The sequence below is a fragment of the Peromyscus leucopus genome, chromosome 8b (assembly GCF_004664715.2).
Source record: "Peromyscus leucopus breed LL Stock chromosome 8b, UCI_PerLeu_2.1, whole genome shotgun sequence".
Taxonomy (NCBI): domain Eukaryota; kingdom Metazoa; phylum Chordata; class Mammalia; order Rodentia; family Cricetidae; genus Peromyscus; species Peromyscus leucopus.
This window is the reverse complement of record NC_051086.1, coordinates 44,720,122-44,739,189: the sequence shown is the minus strand read 5'-3', so window position 1 is coordinate 44,739,189 and position 19,068 is coordinate 44,720,122. Positions and strand designations below refer to the sequence as shown.

Below are 19,068 nucleotides of genomic sequence, written 5' to 3'. Positions count from 1 at the left end.
TCTAGGTTTTTAGGTTGCTGGCCCTTTCCGTTTTGAGCATCTGTAGGGATCTCAGTCTGAAAATAAGCCTACTACTCTTTCTCCTTCCTTCCCGAGGTCACTTTGAGGGACGGAGCCTCAGGAACCCCGTAAGAAAAGATAGCTGCTCTCGATTCCTCGTCCTGCAGGCTCTCCGGGGTGTCTGGGAGACCTGGCAGGGTAAAGCTGCCAGTCAGTCCCTGCCATTTAGCAAAACTCAGCGAAAAGGCGGCGCTCCGTCTCTGCAAAAAAAGGCTCAGCGAAGAGACACCATCACCACCCGGAGCCACCCGCGGGAAGGGTTCCGGGACGCAAGGACGCCGGGTCACGTGGGCGCGGCGGGCGCGCGCCCCAGCCCCGCGGGAGGAGGTGCGCCGGGAGGGGGCGGGGCCGGGGCCTCCCGTGAAGCCCCGCGCGCGGAAGGACCGGAACTCCGGGCGGGTGGCTTGTTGATAACATGGCGGCAGCAGCTGCCCGGGCATCCCGAGGAAGCGGCAGCGCCCACACCCGGAAGAAGGGGCTGTTTTCTGGCTAGTGCTGCGGCTCCTGCGGACCCGGAAGTCCCAGCCAGCTGCTGAATGAGGGGAGCCGGGCCCTCCCCGCGACAGTCCCCCCGCGCCCTCCGCCCCGACCCGGGCCCCGCCATGTCCTTCTTCCGGCGGAAAGGTAGCCGAGGGGTCGCCGGCGGGGGGCGAGCCGGGCGGCGGTGGGGCGGCTGGCCTGCAAGGGCTTCATCAGGGCGGCTGCGAGGCTCGCGGTGAGCCGCTCGGCCTCGGCGCCGACAGCCGCGGTTGCGGTGCACTGCCCGGGACTCCGCAGGGTAGAAGGTGGCCTCATGCGAGGTCGGAGGGGCATTGTCGCTCTGGGCCGAAAGTGCTTGCTCAAACCCAGAGAAGTTTGCACTTGTTGGCTCAAGAACGGCCTTTCTGGTGTGCTTGGTTTCCAGAGGTTTGTATGTGTGTGTGTTGTCTATGTGCAAGAGTGTACTGTGGCTCAAGATCAAGGAAATCCCTTTACTTAGAGGAAGTCTGACTTTTCCGAATATTTGAGGGACTTATACCTAAAACCACGTGAAACTGTTGTTTCTTCAACCAGCGCTATTTTCTAGTTTCCTCTTTTGGGGGCGGGGTTGGAGAGCGGAAAGGGGCCCACTGTTATTCCCAAAATAAAATTTCTTACTACTGAAGTTCCGTATTCAGAACACTACTGCTTTTGATGATATAGCAACTTTACTAATTATTGGAATCGTTGCTGTTTTTATAAATGAACTACTTAGATTTCTGATGTTCAGTTGTAAAAGCTTGCTTAGTTTTAAAGTAAGAGGGAGGGTGATTTTGATCCTGGAGAAGGTTGTTGCATTTCATTAAAAATACATACACAAATTGAACAAGCAAAATCTCTTTAGATGGTGATGGTTTTATGTGTCCATTCTTGGTGCTTCAGAGAAGATATACCAGACAGATTAAAAAAAAAATTACACTTAATCAGACTTGTATTCACATGACAGCGTTTTCATAAACTCTGTAACCTGGAGCAGCCAGTTAACCCACTTTTCTCCCAGCTGAGAATCAGGTGATTCCTAAAGGCCTCATAGGACTGAAACTGACTGTTAATGCTAGATGGTGAATGAATGAATGAAACTGTTGAAGTGGTTGGAAGCTTTTGTCAGTAAAGTGTCTTAATACCTCTGGACAGTGTTGGGTGCTTACTTGTTAAGGGGGAAAATACATTCTAAGTATGGGACTAATTTCATGTTGCACGACAACAGACTATTATTGTCTGTTTATTCAACACACACTGCCAAGTGTCCAGTCTGCCAGACACTGCTAGGATGTCATTGAACAGTCATCTGGACATAGTCTCTGTACCTATGGAGCTCATTGATGCTATAGGCAGAGAATAAATAAGCAAAGGAATAAAAATTTTTTTTAAAAAAAATGTGTGTATATCTGTACAAACTGAGTGATGTGTAATGAAAGAGTAATTTATGAAGAGAGACCTATTTTGGTTGGGTGTTAGAGGAAGAGCTCAGTATGTATGTAACCTTGAAACATAAAGCTAGTGGAGCAGTAAGAGGATGTAACTTTAGAGAGGTCAGGAAAGACACTGTAGGTACCAGGAATAGAGAGCTGATGCCCTTCAGGAAAGGCACGCAGCTGCTGTGAGTGAGGTATACAGAGGTAGTGGGCACACACATTATTGAGTTTTATTCCAAATACAGAAAGAATAGATTAAAACTTTTGGAGAGGGATAACCTGACGATAAAGAGTGATCTGATTATTTGCGTGGGAAGCTAGAGTCAGGTGGCTCAGCAGGTAAAGACTCTTACTGTGAAGCCTGACCATCTGAGTTTGTGCCCCAGGACCCACAATGGTGGAGGGAAAGGGTGACTCCCATAAGTTGTTCTCTGACCTCCATACATGTGCTGTGGCATGTCCACACCCACAAAGTAAATAAACGTACTTTAAAAAAAACATCCTTCCAGATGAGTTTTGGAGACTGGATGTGGCAACTGAAGCTAGAAACAGGCTTTTTTGGAGTGTTGGGTTGAGGCAGTCTAGCTTTGTAGCCTGGCCATAGCATTTACTGGTGTGATCAGGGTGCCCTCAGACTTGTAGCCGTTATTCTGCCTCTGTAGTATTGGGATTGCTGGCTGTATCACCACATCTGTCTTCTGAAAACCATCTTATAAAGAGCCTCCTCACTTCATTTTTCTTCCTTGATAGAGGTTGACTATGCTACATTTCATTTAAAATGGTAAATCTGAAAGCAGGAAAGGGGATTGCCGGTAACTCAGCCCTTCAGAGCATGTGTCCTTCTTGTACAGAGGAACCCATATGACAGCTTATAACCATCTGTAACTCCAGGTCCAGGGAATCCTGTACCCACCCACCCTCCTCTGGCCTCCTTGGGCACTAGGCATGCACATGGTATATATACATAGAACAAGTAAAACACAGCAACAGCCAGGCGCTGGTGGTGCACACTTGTGCCACCACACCCAGCAGTAAGTAGTATGTGCCCTTAACTACAGAACTTTAAATACCATTTTTAAATTTAAATTTTTTAAATACCAGCACTTGGGAGGCAGAGGCAGGTGGATCTCTGTGAGTTCGAGGCCAGCCTGGTCTACAAAGCGAGTTCCAGGAAAGGTACAAAGCTGCACAAGAAATCCTGTCTCAAAAAACCAAAAAAAAAAAAAAAAAAAAAAAAAAAAACCAGCAAAAACAAACCAGGGGGAAATGATAAGAATTACCGTAGTGTTTTCTCATTTTATTTTGCCTCTCTGTCTATATTGTATTAAGTTTTACTTTTGGATCTAAGTCTTTTTGAGAGGTGCTGTTTGTAATTCTGTCATGGTTTTCATCTCTTTTATTTTAGGGGGGGGGTTCAAATTAGTATCTTGATATGTGGCATTACTGGCCTTAAATGTACAGCAGTTCTTTCTCAGTCTCCTGAGGACAGGATTACAGGGATGAAATAGAGCATGGCTTGTCAGTCTCTTCTGGTATACATACCCTGGAATGGATAGAGTTACAAGATTCTCATTTGTCTTTGAGAATATCTTAAAGATGTCTCTCCTAGTCTTTAATCTTAGCAGTTGGGAGACAGAGGATCTCTGAGTTCAAGGCCAGTCTGGTCTACACAGAGAAACCCTGTCTCAAAAAAAAAAAAAAGAAAAAAAAAAGTCTGTCATGATGGCCCTTTTATTTCTACTTTGACATAGAAATTTTCCAAAGGAATTAGCATTGACTTTTTTTATTTGTATGGGTGTTTTGCCTCTGTGTGTGTGTGTGTGTGTGTGTGTGTGTGTGTATGTGTATGTGCACCGTGTGTGTGCCTATGCCTGAACAGGCCAAAAGAGAGCATCTGATCCTCTAGAACTAGTTACAGATGGTTGTGAGCCACCAATATGGGTGATGGGAATTTATTGTAACTACTTGATTCCTTCATAAATACATCTCTATTTACCTGTTTTCCTAGTAATAAACTTGTTTTTTATTTTTTACTTACAAATATTGACATTGATAATTATTCAAGTAGGTATTTTCCTATGCAAATATGCAAGAATATGGCCTGGCTGAGATAACAAATGCAAAGTGGTTAGAACAATTGCCCTACTGTAGCCATGCTTTTCCTAGTCTCATCCTTGCTATTTTTAACTGTGGCCGGCTTTCTCCTTTTGAAATGTTATTGATAGGCACAGTTGCACACTGGGAAGCTGAGATCTAGCTCTCAGAACATAAACTATCACACCTGGCCACTTGGCACTGTGCTGAATATTCCAACCAGCTGAATAGCTCATGGCTCTGAAACCCAGAAGACACAAGCAGAAAGGAGAGTCCTTTTTTCATTACAGTGATCTCAGCCTTCAAGGGCAATAAAGATCCTGCCGTCATTTGCTGGACCTACAGAAGAGAGCAAATGTGTGAACTAATTTCAGCCCACTCCAAGACACTCAGAAACTGCACTTGAGATGGAGCCTTTTCCTTCTAGAAATTTGTTTTTTAATTCTTTAAATTACAAGTGTGTGTGAGTGTATGTGTGTGTACATGGGAATACAGGTGCCCTGAGTTCAGAAGAGTGTCAGATCCCCTGGAGCTAGAGTTACAGTCAGTTGCAAGCCACTCGACACTTGTGGTAGTATCCAAACTCAGGTCCGCTACAAGAGGAGTATGTGCTCCCCCACCACACACACACAAGAAAGGATTTCTCTGTGTAGTCCAGGCTGTCCTGAAACTCACTCTAGACCAGGCTAGCCTGGAACTCAGAGATCCACCTACCTCTGCCTGAGCGATGGGAAGAAAGGCATGTGCCACCACGCCCAGCAGTATGTGCCCTTTACTACAGAACTTTAAATACTATTCTGTACCCCAAGAGCAGATGTTTGTTTTTTTCTTTTCCCTCTAAATCATTTCAAGTTTTGTTTTATTCACCAGTGGTACTCCTTTCCATTTGGAAATTTTTTTAAACATATATTTTATTATTTTGTGTGGGCAAGGTGTCACTGGGCACATAAGACTGAGTACAGCTTTGTGGAGTCAGTTCTCTTCTTCCAACTTAATGTGGGTCCTGAAGATCAAGTTCAGGTCAATCAAGCTTATGTGGCAAACACTTCATAGGCTAAGCCATCTCTCTAGTCCCTGGAATTTATTTCTGTATTTCAGAGACAAGATATACCATTGATCAAATCTCCCACACCACCAATTTTTTGGTTTTATATATACACACACACACACACACATACACACACACACACACACACACACACGTTTGTATGTATACCGTGTGTGTGTGTGTGTGTGTGTGTGTGTGTGTGTGTGTGTGTGTGTCTGGTGCCCTAGAAGGTGTGAAGAGGAGGTTGGATCCTGTAGTTAGGGAGAGCTGTGAGCCACATCGTGGGTGCTGGAAACCAATCCCGGGTCCTCTGGAAGAGCAGCACAGGCTCTTGACCACTAAGCCATCTCAGCAGCACAGTGCACCACCAGTTACTGTAACACAGACATGTTGGTATGTTTACTAGTGCAAACAGAGACCTTTGAGGTCAGCAGAACGTAACAAGTTACAGCTGGGGACTTGTGGGATGGCTCCTCAGGACAAAGTGCTTGCCGAGAAGTCTGACAATTTGAGTTCAGTCCCTGGAACTCATGGTGAAAGTAGAAAGGACTCACAAACATTGTACTCTGATCTCCATACACGTGTGTGCTGACATAGACGCACACAGTGCAACAGATAAAATAAAAGATGTGAGATTAAAAAGATGTGTATGGGTGTTTGGCCTGATGTATGTTTGTGCGTCATGTGTATGCTATGCTCTTGGAGGCTGGAAGAGAGCGTTGATCACCTACAACTGGAGTTCCGGTCAGTTGTGAGCCACCATGTGAGTGCTGGAAATCAAATCTGGGTCCTCTGGAAAAGCAGCCAGTGCTCTTAATCATGAAGCCATCTCTCCAGCCCCAACTAAAAATTTTTTTAAAATGTCAAATGCTTATACTCTGGTGCTTTTCAGAATAAGTTTGTGAACCTTTAATATAGATACAGGTGTATAGATACAGTTATAGAATAAAAGGTAGGAGATATGGAATTTTTTTCCCACTAGATAGCTATTCACTCCATAAGCAAGGTGATAGCAAAATGCTTGTGCTTTCTCAATCTTTATAAAATCAGCTCCCTCTTGACATTTAAGCTGAAATCCAAATAACATCTCAGAGGACTTCCTTAGGTACCCAGTCTAGACAGAGGCACCTGCCTCAGCCAGTGTTAACTGTCAAGAGTGGTGATACATGCTGAATTTAGGTTGTGTTCTGGGATAGCCCGTAACAGACCTGCTGAATACAGAGCAGGAAAGAAAGACGTTCAAGGATGGACTGAAGTTTTACCCTGAGAAAGTCAATACTAAAAACCTGATGATAGGTCTACACGAGCCAAGTTTGGAGTTGAGTTTCAGGTAATTTAAGTAAACCTGTCAGAGAAAAAAAGTGGACCACAGTTAGCTACAACAGTCTGGATTTAGATAAGGAGCAAAGCTGAAGATGTAAAATTGGGAGTTAGGAATATACAGGTGATGTTACAAGATGGCATTGGCCCTGTTTCCTGGCTGTCATGAAGTAAATGGTCTCCGCCACTTTCCTACCCCTGTTTTACCTTTTCACAAGCTCACAGCAACAGCAAGCAATGGACTGGGGCCTCTGAGAGCCACCCCTCAAATGACATGATGGAAACAGGGTGATTAAAAATCTGTGGCGCACGCCTTTCATTCCAGCACTTAGGAGGCAGAGGCAGAGGGAGCTGTGAATTTGAAGCCAGCTTGGTCTACAGAGTGAGTTCCAGGACAGCTAGGACTGTTACACAGAGAAACCCTGTCTCAAAAAAAAAAGTACTTAAAAAAAAGTCAGTGCTAATTCTTGTGGGGCATTTTTGTGTGAAAATATAAATAAGGACCATCATGACAGAACTTAAGATATTATTTAAAAAGAAAATGAGAATCTTGTAATTACCATCCACTCCAGAGCACAGGTTTTTTCCATCTCCTTATATCAGAAGAGACGGATAGGCCACAGTGTGATGGTGGGTGGTGCACTCACACAGATCTAGCACTTGGAAGGCTGAGGCAGGAGGACTGCTGTAAGGTACCAGTCAGTCACTCTGTCACATATCCTTGTTTTCTGTTACCAATGGCAGTGACTAGTACCAGCAGCCAGCCACCTTACCTTTTCTCTGTTGATGCCTGCATGCTTGGAAGTAGATTTGCTGAAGGCAAGGGCCCTTTTCTGATGCGGGAGAGTTGGGCACATGCCAGAGACTCGGTTGTTGATGGGTTGACTCTGAGAGCCAGCTATTTTTGGTACTGGCTTTTCAACTTTAATATTTCAGAATATAAAGACCTGGCACATTCTGAGATTTCTTACTTTGATAAGCCACTCAAGATGAGTCCAAGGAAATTTAATGTTTAAAACAAACACAAGAAAAGTAAAGCAGATTAAAAATAACCTCGTGTCAGGTCTTAGAATAGAATCTACACTTGCCTAGAGCATTTTCAGCTTTCTTACTTGCTGTTGTGAGCTTCTCTGCTATAGAATTTTCACTGTTTTGTGTAATAAAGGAAAGATTATGTAATCATTTTAGAGACAACTTGTGAGACCTGAGACTTAGGAATTGAGGTTGTAAGTTTGAGATGTTTGTGCTTCTTACAAAAGAAGTAAGATGCTATACATAACCAAGAAGTCTTTTTCTTTACTGCACTTGTAGGCAGCATGGTGGATGATGCCGTGGTATTAACATCCTAAATTCATTTCAGATGCCTTTTACAAGTGTTCCACTTTTCATCAGCAACCCTCTAAATGAGTTTTATTAATGACCTGATTTTACTATTTGAGGAAATTAACATTCAGTGAAATAAAATAACTTGCCCAAGATTACATGTCTGATAAGTAGCAAGAGGCAGAACTTGACTGTAGCTGTTTTGACGGTTGGCTCTTGAGAAGCCCTCCCAGAGGTTTGATCAAGTACTCTTCGAGGGTTACTTTCTCAAGAGAATTCTTTTCTGAGATCTGTCCCGCCCCCAGGGCACATAGTTCACTGTTTTGGAACTTAGAATACCCGTGTTAGATTCAAGAGTCTGATGGTGACAATTTATAGAATGGATCTCTTTGACTGCAGAGGTTGGTCATGATGCCTTTTTGTGTTCTAGTGAAAGGTAAAGAGCAAGAGAAGAGCTCAGACGTCAAGTCCATCAAAGGTGAGTGAGTTCTCTATTCACAGTGATGGGCTTTGGGGTTGGGAGCGCTCTGATTTTTATCTCCTCTCTTCTTGTGACAGTAATCATTCTTCAGTATTATGATTATTTATACTTATGACTTATTTCTCTCTTTAACATGTATACTCTAACAGGCTTTTACTGGCATTTGCTGGCTACTCTAAAGTGAAGCAGCTCCTTATTAGTCAGACATTTGATTGTTCCCTAACAGTAATTCATTGGCTTTGTTAGTAAAACAAACACTGAGCTGTGACAGCTAGAGAGACTCCCATTTACAAGGCTGGTTTTCTCTCTGCTCAGAAATGTGGATGAGTACAGTTTTCACTGTATTAGAATCAGTGGCCTTCAGTTAAGCTTATTCACAGTACTTTGTGAATGTTAATGCACTGTTCTTATTTATGGGCTTAAGTATGCTTTTCTTTCTTTCTTAAGTTATCTCTTCTGGTTTTTTTTTATTCAATGTCTATCGTACTGAGAGTGGGATGAGAAATTTTACAATAGAAAATGATTTCCATAGCCAGTACATACAAATTTCATTGTATAACATAGCTAAAATATGCAGAATACTGCTTAGATTTTTCTTGTGTTTTTTGATATGTGGCCAGCATTGAGTGTTTACCGTCTGCTCAATTTGCCAGAGAGTTTAATTATAACATTTACAAGGTTTGCAAGATTAGAGGAAAAAATGCCCCTACAGCCTTATTGTAAACTTATTACTGATAATTTAAAGTAAGTTGGATTCTTTAAGCCAGCTGTGACTGGCATTTGGTAAAGGTGAAAGGGCCTAAGCGGTCGCTTGTGAAGCAGATAGTTTCTGACTGTGGTAGTAGGAAGGGACTAGCACTTGAGGCCATCAGAACAGTGAGGAGATGGGAAACATTTTATTTTCCAGTGGGTTTCTAGTTCTCCAAATTAAAATTGAGCTTTAGATACTTCATGATAGGTGGGTGAGGTGAAACATGCCTTTAATTACAGCACTCGGGAGACGACAGGCTGGTCTTAGTGAGTTTGAGGCCAATCTGGCCTACTTAGCCAGTTCCGTCACAGCAGGACCCTCCCTGTCTCAGAAAAACCAAGTTTTGTCCCCTTCCCTCCCCCCCAAAAAAACCCAAACCTCACAAATAATATATAAAAATAAATTTCGTGCTCATAATCTGCTAGTGAGAGCATGTAATCTCTGCTTAGCAGTTATAGGCTTGACCTTAGGATAACAACAGAAGCATTAAAAGAAACTGCCCTTCCAGAAGTTTGTGCTCTGAGGGCCCGCGAGAGACTCAGCGGGTGAAAAAGCTGGTGGCAGGGGAGAACTGATTCCTGGGAGTTACCCTCTTATTTCCACAAACACCCCCTGCCGCACATGCACTCATGCTTGCTTGCATGCATGCATGTGCACACATATGCGTACACACAGACGTATGTAGGGGTAAAAGTAAAGTTGCAGTGGGAGTAGCAGGACCCACTTAGATATACAGGAGCAAATAGGGCAAAATAGTCATGGCCTCCATTTATAGAGCACTTTTAATTCCTTTCAGTTTGCGTTTTTCAAGATAGGGTTTCTCTGTGTAACAGCACTGGCTGTCCTGGAACCTGGGTGATTTGAACTAGTGGTGGTAACAGAGATCAGGACAAAATTGAAAGTGCAGCAGGTAAAATGAATTGAAGTTTGTTATTGATTAGCTCTGAGATGAAAGGACACGGATGTAAAGTTTGTCACTTGCTACCTTTCTGGCTTGCCTCGCAGAACCAAGCTAGGGAATTACATGTTCAGTTGTAGTATATTGCGTGGGAAGCACTTTTGAGTCATTCATTTTTATATGTTTCACACACAGTAATTCTAGGTTCTGAGGTTTTAACCAAAGATATGAGACTCTAGGTGACCTAGGTTGGAATGCTGCCTGTTGAAATGGCCCTTCCCAAGTTCATAGACCTAGGACAAAGTATTTAACTTTTCTGTGTGTTTGCCTTTACCTATAACATGGAGGAAATACCGGTCTTGAAGAATTGTCCAGAGAGGCCAAAACGAGTAACAAGCCATAGACAAAGCAGCAGAGTGCCTGGTCTGTGCCCGATGGCAGTGATTACTGCCTAGTGTTAACATAGTGAGCTGACGGGAAGGATTGCAAGGAGCCCAGAAAATCTGAGGTCAGTCAACTTTAGGGAAGATTTCATGGAAATGATTCGGTCTATAGACACACTGAAGAGTAAGAGGATTTAGATGAAAGAGAGAAAATTGTTTATTTTGTCCCTACCAGCCTTTAATTTTTTTTGAACATATATATATATGAACATATTTGAACATATATATATGAACATATATATATCAACATATTGAACATATATATGAACATATTTGAACACACACACATATATATATATGGGGTAGAGAAGCCTTCAGCTAAGTAAAGGGAAATTTTTACAAAACGATTGAAATGAGGTTATACAGAGCCATGAAGACCAGAAAATAGGCCCTAGTCACTGACTTGCTGCTAAGAATTCAGCTGCCTCTCACTCCATCCCCTTAATTCCTGATGCTCCAGTGCTTCCCGTCTGTCCCGCCACGCCCCTTTTTCCTACAGCTCCCTTCCTTAGGCCATTTCCACAAGAGGAGGAATTGTATCCAGTTCTTGCTCTCTAGAACTTCAAAGTTGATGGCCTAATTCCTACTGGCACTCAGCAGCATATTCATGTAAGAATCCAGTTGGCAGGAAGACCCTTCAACTGCTATCCTAGGGATCACTGATGATTAGGATAAAAGGAAACTAGTAAGGCATTTAAGAAGAAATTTGCCTTTGTTACCATTGTACCATAATTGAGCATCTCGAATGTGGAGATGTAATTCATCTACAGAACATACACCAGTGCCTAATAGAGACTGGACTGGCTAAGGGTGATTCCCTGAAGGTTCATGGGTTTTAAGTGCTTATGGCTCCCAGGAGCTTAAGTGAGGATTTCCTTCCAATGAGTAGAATTTCCCTTCTGTCCCTTGTCACAGTTTTAAAAAAACCTCACATCTGTGTAATGTATCCATTTGAGGTCCACTCATACTAGTGCAACTCTTTCATGCAATAAACGAAAAAGAGTGATGCCCCCCCCCCCAAAAAAAATCGAAAAGCCAGAAAAGAAAGTTGAGCCAGATAAATGTGGGCCTTTGAGCAGGATACTGATGTCATGTGGTTTTCATGACAGGTATTCCGGAAGAATTCTAAGAATGAGACCCAGAACTTCTTTTGGAGAATTTAGTCTTAAAAATAAATAATAAGAAAGTAAACTACTCCAAGAAAAAAAAGAAAACAGATAGTGAAAAAAATCAGATAGTGAAAAAGAATGAGACCATACTTTTGAGCTTTGCCAACTGGTGAATCTGAACAGTAAGACAGAGAAATTAGAAAGGAGAATTGGTTTAGAAGAGGTGACGAGTCTTATATTTGGACAAATATGTCCTGATGTGGCAAAGCCAGAGTGGGAATCCCCAGCAATAAATAAGAGTGTAAGAACAGAGCCCATATCAAAGGATAGATATGAGATCAGGCCAGGGGTTCTTCAGCTGCTCCCCGAGGCTTCTCCAGGAGCTGTTGCCAAGGAAACAATAGAGGCACACTACTTACTCTACTTTTATTGGTTTTGTAGACATGATTAGGTCTGATTTTTTTTTAAGTTTATTTAAGGGGTAAGAGCTTATAGTTTAAGGTTTGCAAACTTTTGCTTTAGTAATAACAGAAGGTTTGAAAATAAATGTACTTTCTACTAGAAAGCAATATAGAATATCTTTAGGAAGAAGAGTCAGGGAAGGAGGCCATTTCTGACAGTGGACAGTTAGGAGATGAATTTTAGAATGAGAAGGATAAACAGACTCAAGAGGAAATTAGGGAATGCAGTGCCATGGAGTCCAAAGAAAGAGACTGTTGGGAAGGAACAGGGGCAGATGGGAAGCATGAGTTCTGACAGAATAGTGAGGAGGGGGAGAAAGTCCTTGTGTTTTCCCTGCTTGGATATGTGTGCACCATGCATGAAGAAGGGATAGAACTAGAGTTACAGATGGTTGAGAGCCACCATGTGGGCGCTGGGAACAGAACCCTGGCCCTCTTTAAAAGCAGTGAATACTAACTGATTGACCACTTTCCTCTCCAGCCCCTAAGAGAAAGTACTACACAGATAATTCATAGTATTTTTGTTATCATGGATTTCTAATTAAGATATGATTAGAAAGAAAACATTCACATAGAATTTTCTGTGTAGCTATTGTCTGGATTAAAAAACTAGCCAGGCATGGTGACATGGCTCAGTGGGTAAAAGTGCTTGCCAACGGCAAGCCTGGAGACCCTGGGTTTGATCTCCTGGAACCCACATAACGGTGAAGGAGAGAACCAATTCTACAAAGTTGTCCTCTGCATTCCACGTGTGCACTGTGGCAGGTGTGCCCATACACATAACACATACACACACGCTTGTAGATAAATACATTCTTTTAACCTAAAGCTGGCTGTGATAGTGCACACCTGTAATCCCTACACTCTGGAGGCTGAAGCAGGATTGTGAGTTTGAGGATGGCCTGGCCACCATAGTCCAAAAATGTATGTCTCAAAAATGACAAGTAAAAAGCAAAACTATTATTTATAGACTTGCTAACATGGTTTTACTTCCTTCAATTTAACATGAAAAAAAATTCATATGACCTTCTTTTAAAGTTGAACAAATAGTTTGAAGGCAGTTTTTTTTCCATTCCACAATTTCTGAACTTTTGAATGGCTGACAGATTTACATGTTTGGTAAACAGCTGTGTATGGTCCATTTGTACCTGCTGTAGTCTATGACATCTCAGAGAGCCATCAGTCGGGTTGTAGTACTCTGTATCCATCATAAGAAATGGTTCTGAGGGTTACTGGGTTGTGAGCACTTACAGGGGTACTGGGAGATGCAGCTTAGTTACTTGAGAGATTCTTGAGGCCGGTGCCATTTCTCTTTCCTGTTGTAGCAGTGTGATACACCGAAAACTTTTTTGGTTTTTCAAGACAGTTTCTCTGTAGCCCTGGCTGTCCTGGAACTCACTCTGTAGACCAGGCTGGCCGTGGACTCAGAAATCTGCCTGCCTCTGCCTCCCGAGTGCCAGAATTAAAGGTGTGCACCACCATGCCTGGCTTTCCAAAACTTACTCAGAATGTTCTCTAAGATCCCTTACTACTTGTGTGAACTAGGTAGGACAAACAGAGTTTTAGCTCGGCTTCAGCAGCAAGTTGAAGTGCCACTCTGACAGTGGTGCAGTGTTGAGTCAGTGTTTCCGGCCACTGCGTTGGTAGCTAACTTCCACTCTGGGAACTGAGCGCTTGTTCTTTAGCAGCTGAGCGCTCTCTCCAGCCTATAATTGAGGATGCTGAAGTCAGACTACTAAAGAAATACGTTTTCTGAACAAAACAATTTGTGGTATTGAGGATCAAACCTAGGGCCTGCTTGACACATGCTAAATAAACAACTCTACTACCCAATTGCATCTCCATTGACTTTGTAAATTTGAAGTGTTTATTATTATTATTATTATTATTATTATTATTATTATTAGTTTTTTGAGGCAGGGTCTCATTATGTAACCGTAGCTTGCCTGAAACTCACTATGTTGACCAGGCTGGCCTTGAACTCAAGAGAGATTTCCCCCATCTCTGTCCCTTGTGCTGGTATCAAAGGCATGGGACCCTGTGCCCTGCTTTAGAGTGCTTAAGTAGCTTGAACTTTAGTAATCAGTGTCTTTATTAGATGAATAAACTTTGTTCTCAATTAAAAAAGTAAAGTATTGTGATGGACATTTTTCTAGATTTTTTCTCTCAAGAATTTATTCTAAATTCAGTTTTGTTTGTGAAGCAAGCAAATATTAAGAAATTGAAAAGGTCCCCATTTCAAAATGCTTTCTAGATTTTTATACTTTTCTCTTTTGGAAGACAGGTTTTGCCGCGTTGCCCAGACTAACCTGGAACCTGACTTGACTTCCTGGCTCCCTGCTGGAATTGTGGTTATATACCACCAAACTCAGCTTGCCTTCTATCCTTTTAATTTTTCAGAGAAAGAGCTCTCTGAGTTAGAGTTTTGGTGCAGTATTTTGAGAGTTATAAATTAGAATAGATTGTTTTCTTTCCACTTTGCTTGCTGCTTGATAGAACTATCTTCTGTTTATTTATTTATTAGAGACAGGCTATGAAGGCCTGGGGTCCTGGAGCTCTCTCTGTAGACCAGGCTGGCCTTGAACTGATAGAGATCCACCTGCCTCAGCCTCCCATTTGCTAGGATTAAAGGAGTGTGCCAACATGCCTGGCTTATTTTATTTAAATTTTATTTATTTAATGAGTATGGATGTTCAGTCTGCATGTGTACCATACATGTCTGTGCATCATGTATGTGTCTGGTTCCTCACAGAGGCCAGAAGAGGGCACCAGATCCCCTGAAACTGGAGTTGCAGGTGGATGCTGGGCTTGTACCTGGATGTTCTGGAGAGTAGCCAGTACTCTTAGCTACTGAACTGTCTCTTCTGCCCCTTAGCCGTTTTTTGAGTGTTGCTTAAGTATTAGAAAGTTAGTTTTTAAATTTTCTTAAAGCCTGCTCATGGGTTTCAGATCATCAAATTGTGTTTAACTTTAAACTTTTTTTTTTTTTTTCAAATTTATAGCTTCAATAACAGTACATTCCCCACAAAAAAGCACTAAAAATCATGCCTTGCTGGAAGCTGCAGGACCAAGTCATGTTGCAATCAATGCCATTTCTGCCAACATGGACTCCTTTTCAAGTAGCAGAACAGCAACACTTAAGAAGCAGCCAAGCCACATGGAGGCTGCTCATTTTGGGGACCTAGGTAAGTGACCACTTCTTACTAACGCCTAATCAAGGACAAACTTCATGAAACATTAGATTCCAGTCAAAGGATATTGAACTCCATGATTGGAACGATAGACCCCAAAATCTAGAGTACTACCTTCTCGAGTGGGCACCCCAAGAACCCAGACTCCAGTCCAGTGGATGCAACAGCACAAGGTTTATTGAAGCGACTGTACAGACGGGCTACTCTTGTCCTGAGAGCAAGAGTCGCATCACACTACAGCCACATAGGTACTTGTAAAGGAAAACCCCACAAAAGCCACAAGATTACAATTCCCATAGGAAAACCCCACAAAAGCCACAAGATTACAATTCTCATACAATTTCGTTTTGATTGATGATCATGATCTAATCACAGAGTGATCACAGAGTGGGTACAGTCACGTCCGCATGCACATTCTTCCTGAAACCTCAAGGGGGTATCAGGGCAGGAGTGGAGTTTACACAAAGGTCACAGTGGTCCTTCCTGGAACACTTGCAATTATCCCAGTCACAGTTGAGTGCACATCTCTTAACAGAGATCTCTTTATATTGTTACATTGTGGCAGGGGTGATTGAATAATGGCTGAGTCAGCTTGCCCTTGGAACTAGATTTTTAGTTTCTCATTTTCTGGGGCTTGGGGGTGTAAGCCTGAAGAGTTAGGGTCTTTCAGGAAGAGACTTTGAAAAAAATGCATCAAAAAAATAACCACAAGAGTAATGAGGTAGTGCTGTATTGTGTTCATGTAAATATAAGAAATGTCCAATAGAAAAATAAAGAGATATATTTGAGCACTTAATAAGAATGCACAAAAAAGATTACTTATTTCAGTAGTACTCAGGGAGATACAAATCAAAATCGTAAGTTGAAATATTAAAATATATTCAGAATTTGCTAATTTGAATATTAAGTGGAGTTGAAGGAAATGGCTACTCCTAGTTAGCAGTGGTGTAAGTGAGAAAAAAGACTATTTTGGAAAGCAGTCAGTTTGGAAGTATTGTCTGATTCTACTGTTAGAAAAACTGGTAGTCTGTCTTTAAACAGGAAATTGTTACCAAATGGCTTATTCATTTGCTTCTGTCTTTTAGGCAGATCCTGTCTGGACTATCAAACTCAAGAGACCAAATCCAGTCTTTCAAAGACCCTTGAACAAGTCTTGCGTGACGCTATTGTCCTCCCATATTTCCTTCAGTTTATGGAACTTCGGAGAATGGAGCACTTGGTGAAATTTTGGTTGGAAGCTGAAAGTTTTCACTCTACAACTTGGTCCCGAATAAGAGCACACAGTCTGAACACAGTGAAACAGAGTTCACTGGCTGAGCCTGTCTCTCCATCTAAAAAGCAGGAAACGGCAGCATCTTTTGTAACTGAGTCTCTCGACAGGAGGTTGGGGGATTCTAGTTCAGCCCCACTGCTTCTGACTCAACCAGAAGGAGTTGACCTGAGTAGTAGAACTCAGACCACTCAGACTCACTTGCTGCTTTCCCAGGAATGCCACAGTGCCCACTCTCTCCATCTTGAAATGGCCAGAACAGGAACTCATCAAATCTCCACAGACTCCCGAGACTCCTCTTCCAGACTTCCAGTAGCCAGTAGAAGTAGTACCTCTTCTCCACTGAGAGAACTATCAGGAAAACTAATGAAAAGTAAGTAAATATGTGATGTCTGTGCCTCGTCACAGCGCAGGACTTAAAACAAGGAATGAAAGGGTCAGAATAGTGTCTTTGTACCTCTAGCTCACAAATGGATTTGGAGGATTTGGAGGGTTGAGTGGAGTCGGTGTGCAAAGGATCAGGAAGTATATCTGAGTGACTGCCTTGCTGTGTGCTAACAGCAGACCGTGCAGCAGGACAATGTGCTGCTCTTTTTCACATTTGGAAGGGAAGCCGTTGTCCAAGGAGATGACCTCCTCCTGGTCTCGGTCCTCATATATTACTACTGTGAACTGCACCTGGTAGGTTAATTCTTTTCATTTCATGTTTTAGTTTGCTGGTAGGTATCATTTATTGAGTTCTGTATTAAGTATCTATATGGCTTTCATCTAATTGTCATAACAGCTGTGTTAAGTAGGTATTAATATCCTGTTTATCCTTGAGAATACTGTGGTTTAGAAAATTCCTTCCTGGTTGTCTAGTAAGTGAGGAGCTAGAGTTAAACCCAGGCATTTTGAAAATAACACTTTTATGCTGGGCAGTGGTGGCGCACGCCTTTAATCCCAGCACTCAGGAGGCAGAGCCAGGTGGATCTCTGTGAGTTCGAGGCCAACCTGGGCTATCAAGTGAGTTCTAGGAAAGGCGCAAAGCTACACAGAGAAACCCTGTTTCGAAAAACCAAAAAAAAGAAAAAAAAAAAAAAAAAAGAAAATAACACTTTATTTCCTGTTCTGTTAGTTCGGAAATTGCACCACATTCTCATTTTTGTAATTCTTGCTCTTTGGAATTCTTATTATCCAGACTTTTTTATCTTTTCTATCTTCTCTATTTCTCAAAGGTTGGATGATTTCTTCAAATGCTTGTAGCTTACAGAGTGTCTATAAAGACAGGTCTGGTTTTTACTAATGAATCAATTTTAGTGTGTTGTTTAATCTTGGAAAGTTCCGAGTTTTTGTAAAATTTTATTTTACTCTGTGTGTGTGTGTGATTGTGGGCATGCGAGGTCTGTCATGCATGTAGAGGTCAGGAGAGAGTTCGGGCTTGCTTCCTTCCAGTCGGGGCTGCAGGGATTGGCTCTCAGGTTTGTGGGACAAAAGGTTTTGCCCGCTGAACCATTCCTTGAAATGCTTTCTTTCTGACTTTGTTGTAGTTTCTTGTTTCCTTTGCTTTTATTTCGATCTGTCTTTATCTTCTCAGATCTATTGAGCACAGTTGACTGGTATTCCCGTCTACAGTTGTGGTGGGTCTGAGTCAGTGCTGTTTGTTTCGTCAGAGTCACACACGTGGTGTGGAATGTGGGTTTTCAGGGGTGGGTGTGTGAACATAGATTTGGTCAAGTTTTACCACAGTTTTCTAGCTGACTGACCTCAACCAGCCACCTGCTTTGTGAACCTGTGTATGTGGACAGTGTTGAGGCCCTGTAAAACTAGAGTTACTCTCTCTTGCTGCAGTAAAACACTGGCCAGAGGCAGCTTAGAGGAGGAATGGGTTTATATCATCTCACACTTCAGACCACACTCCATCATTGAGGGAAGTCAGGGCAGGAGCTCAAAGCAGGAACCTGAAGGTAGGAACCATGGAGGAATGCTGTTTGCTGACTCCATCACAGGCTTACGCCTTCTTATACAGTACATGATCACCTATCTCGGGACGGGCTGGGCCCTCCTGCTTCAATTAAGACAGTCTACATAATCCCTCACAGACAACCCGATACAGAGTTACTCAGTTGAGACTCTTTGGGTGATTCTGGGCTGTTTCAAGTTGATAGGTAATATTAGCAAGCATGGGTAGTCTGTTTCAATAATGTTGGTTCAGAAGTATTTGGATTTGCTTTCCCCATGCACCTGGAACCTGTTTTTACTATCTTAGCATTACTTAAAACTAGTTTTATTTGTGGATTTCAGGGCTAAAATCCATATGTGAACAATCTTGTAGACAAGTATTGTCAAAGGAAGATTTCCCCACCTCCACCTTTTTCTTGAGCATCAGAACACCAGAGCCTATCTCTGAGAAGTCTTTTTTTTTTTTTTTTTGCTATTCAATTGTGTCACCGAAAATATGTCCCGCCTTTGTGTTTTCTGCCCTTAGTGGTGACTTTAGTCCTGGGCAGCTTCCTTTAAATGTTAAGTACCAAATCTGGGAGTTGCTGGAGGTTTTTTTTCCAAGTAAATGTACTTTTATTACCTGAGTTTACATTCATTCTCTTAAAATCCAAAAAGCTTTGACTAAAGTTACGTGAATAAAACATGACCTGAGACACTGTGAACTTACTGTAGAAATGTAAGTGTGTTTAGTTATGTAGTAAC

At 42.3% G+C, this 19,068-nt stretch overlaps 1 protein-coding gene across 3 annotated transcripts in view; it reads left to right on the top strand.

Annotated features, from left to right (window-relative positions):
- The first annotated feature begins 420 nt into the window (after positions 1–420).
- Positions 421–19,068, top strand: part of Akap10 (A-kinase anchoring protein 10) — a 64,285-nt gene continuing 45,637 nt past the window's right edge. For 2 of the 3 annotated variants that reach the window (XM_037201290.1, XM_028857089.2), the window contains exons 1-4: positions 421–684; positions 8,210–8,257; positions 14,925–15,107; positions 16,199–16,756. In XM_037201290.1, coding sequence (XP_037057185.1) covers positions 597–684; positions 8,210–8,257; positions 14,925–15,107; positions 16,199–16,756 — 877 coding nt within the window. In that variant the 5' untranslated portion in view covers positions 421–596. Of the gene's footprint in view, positions 685–8,209; positions 8,258–8,794; positions 10,418–14,924; positions 15,108–16,198; positions 16,757–19,068 lie in introns of those variants that run through there. The other variant, XM_037201291.1, reaches the window with a different exon arrangement.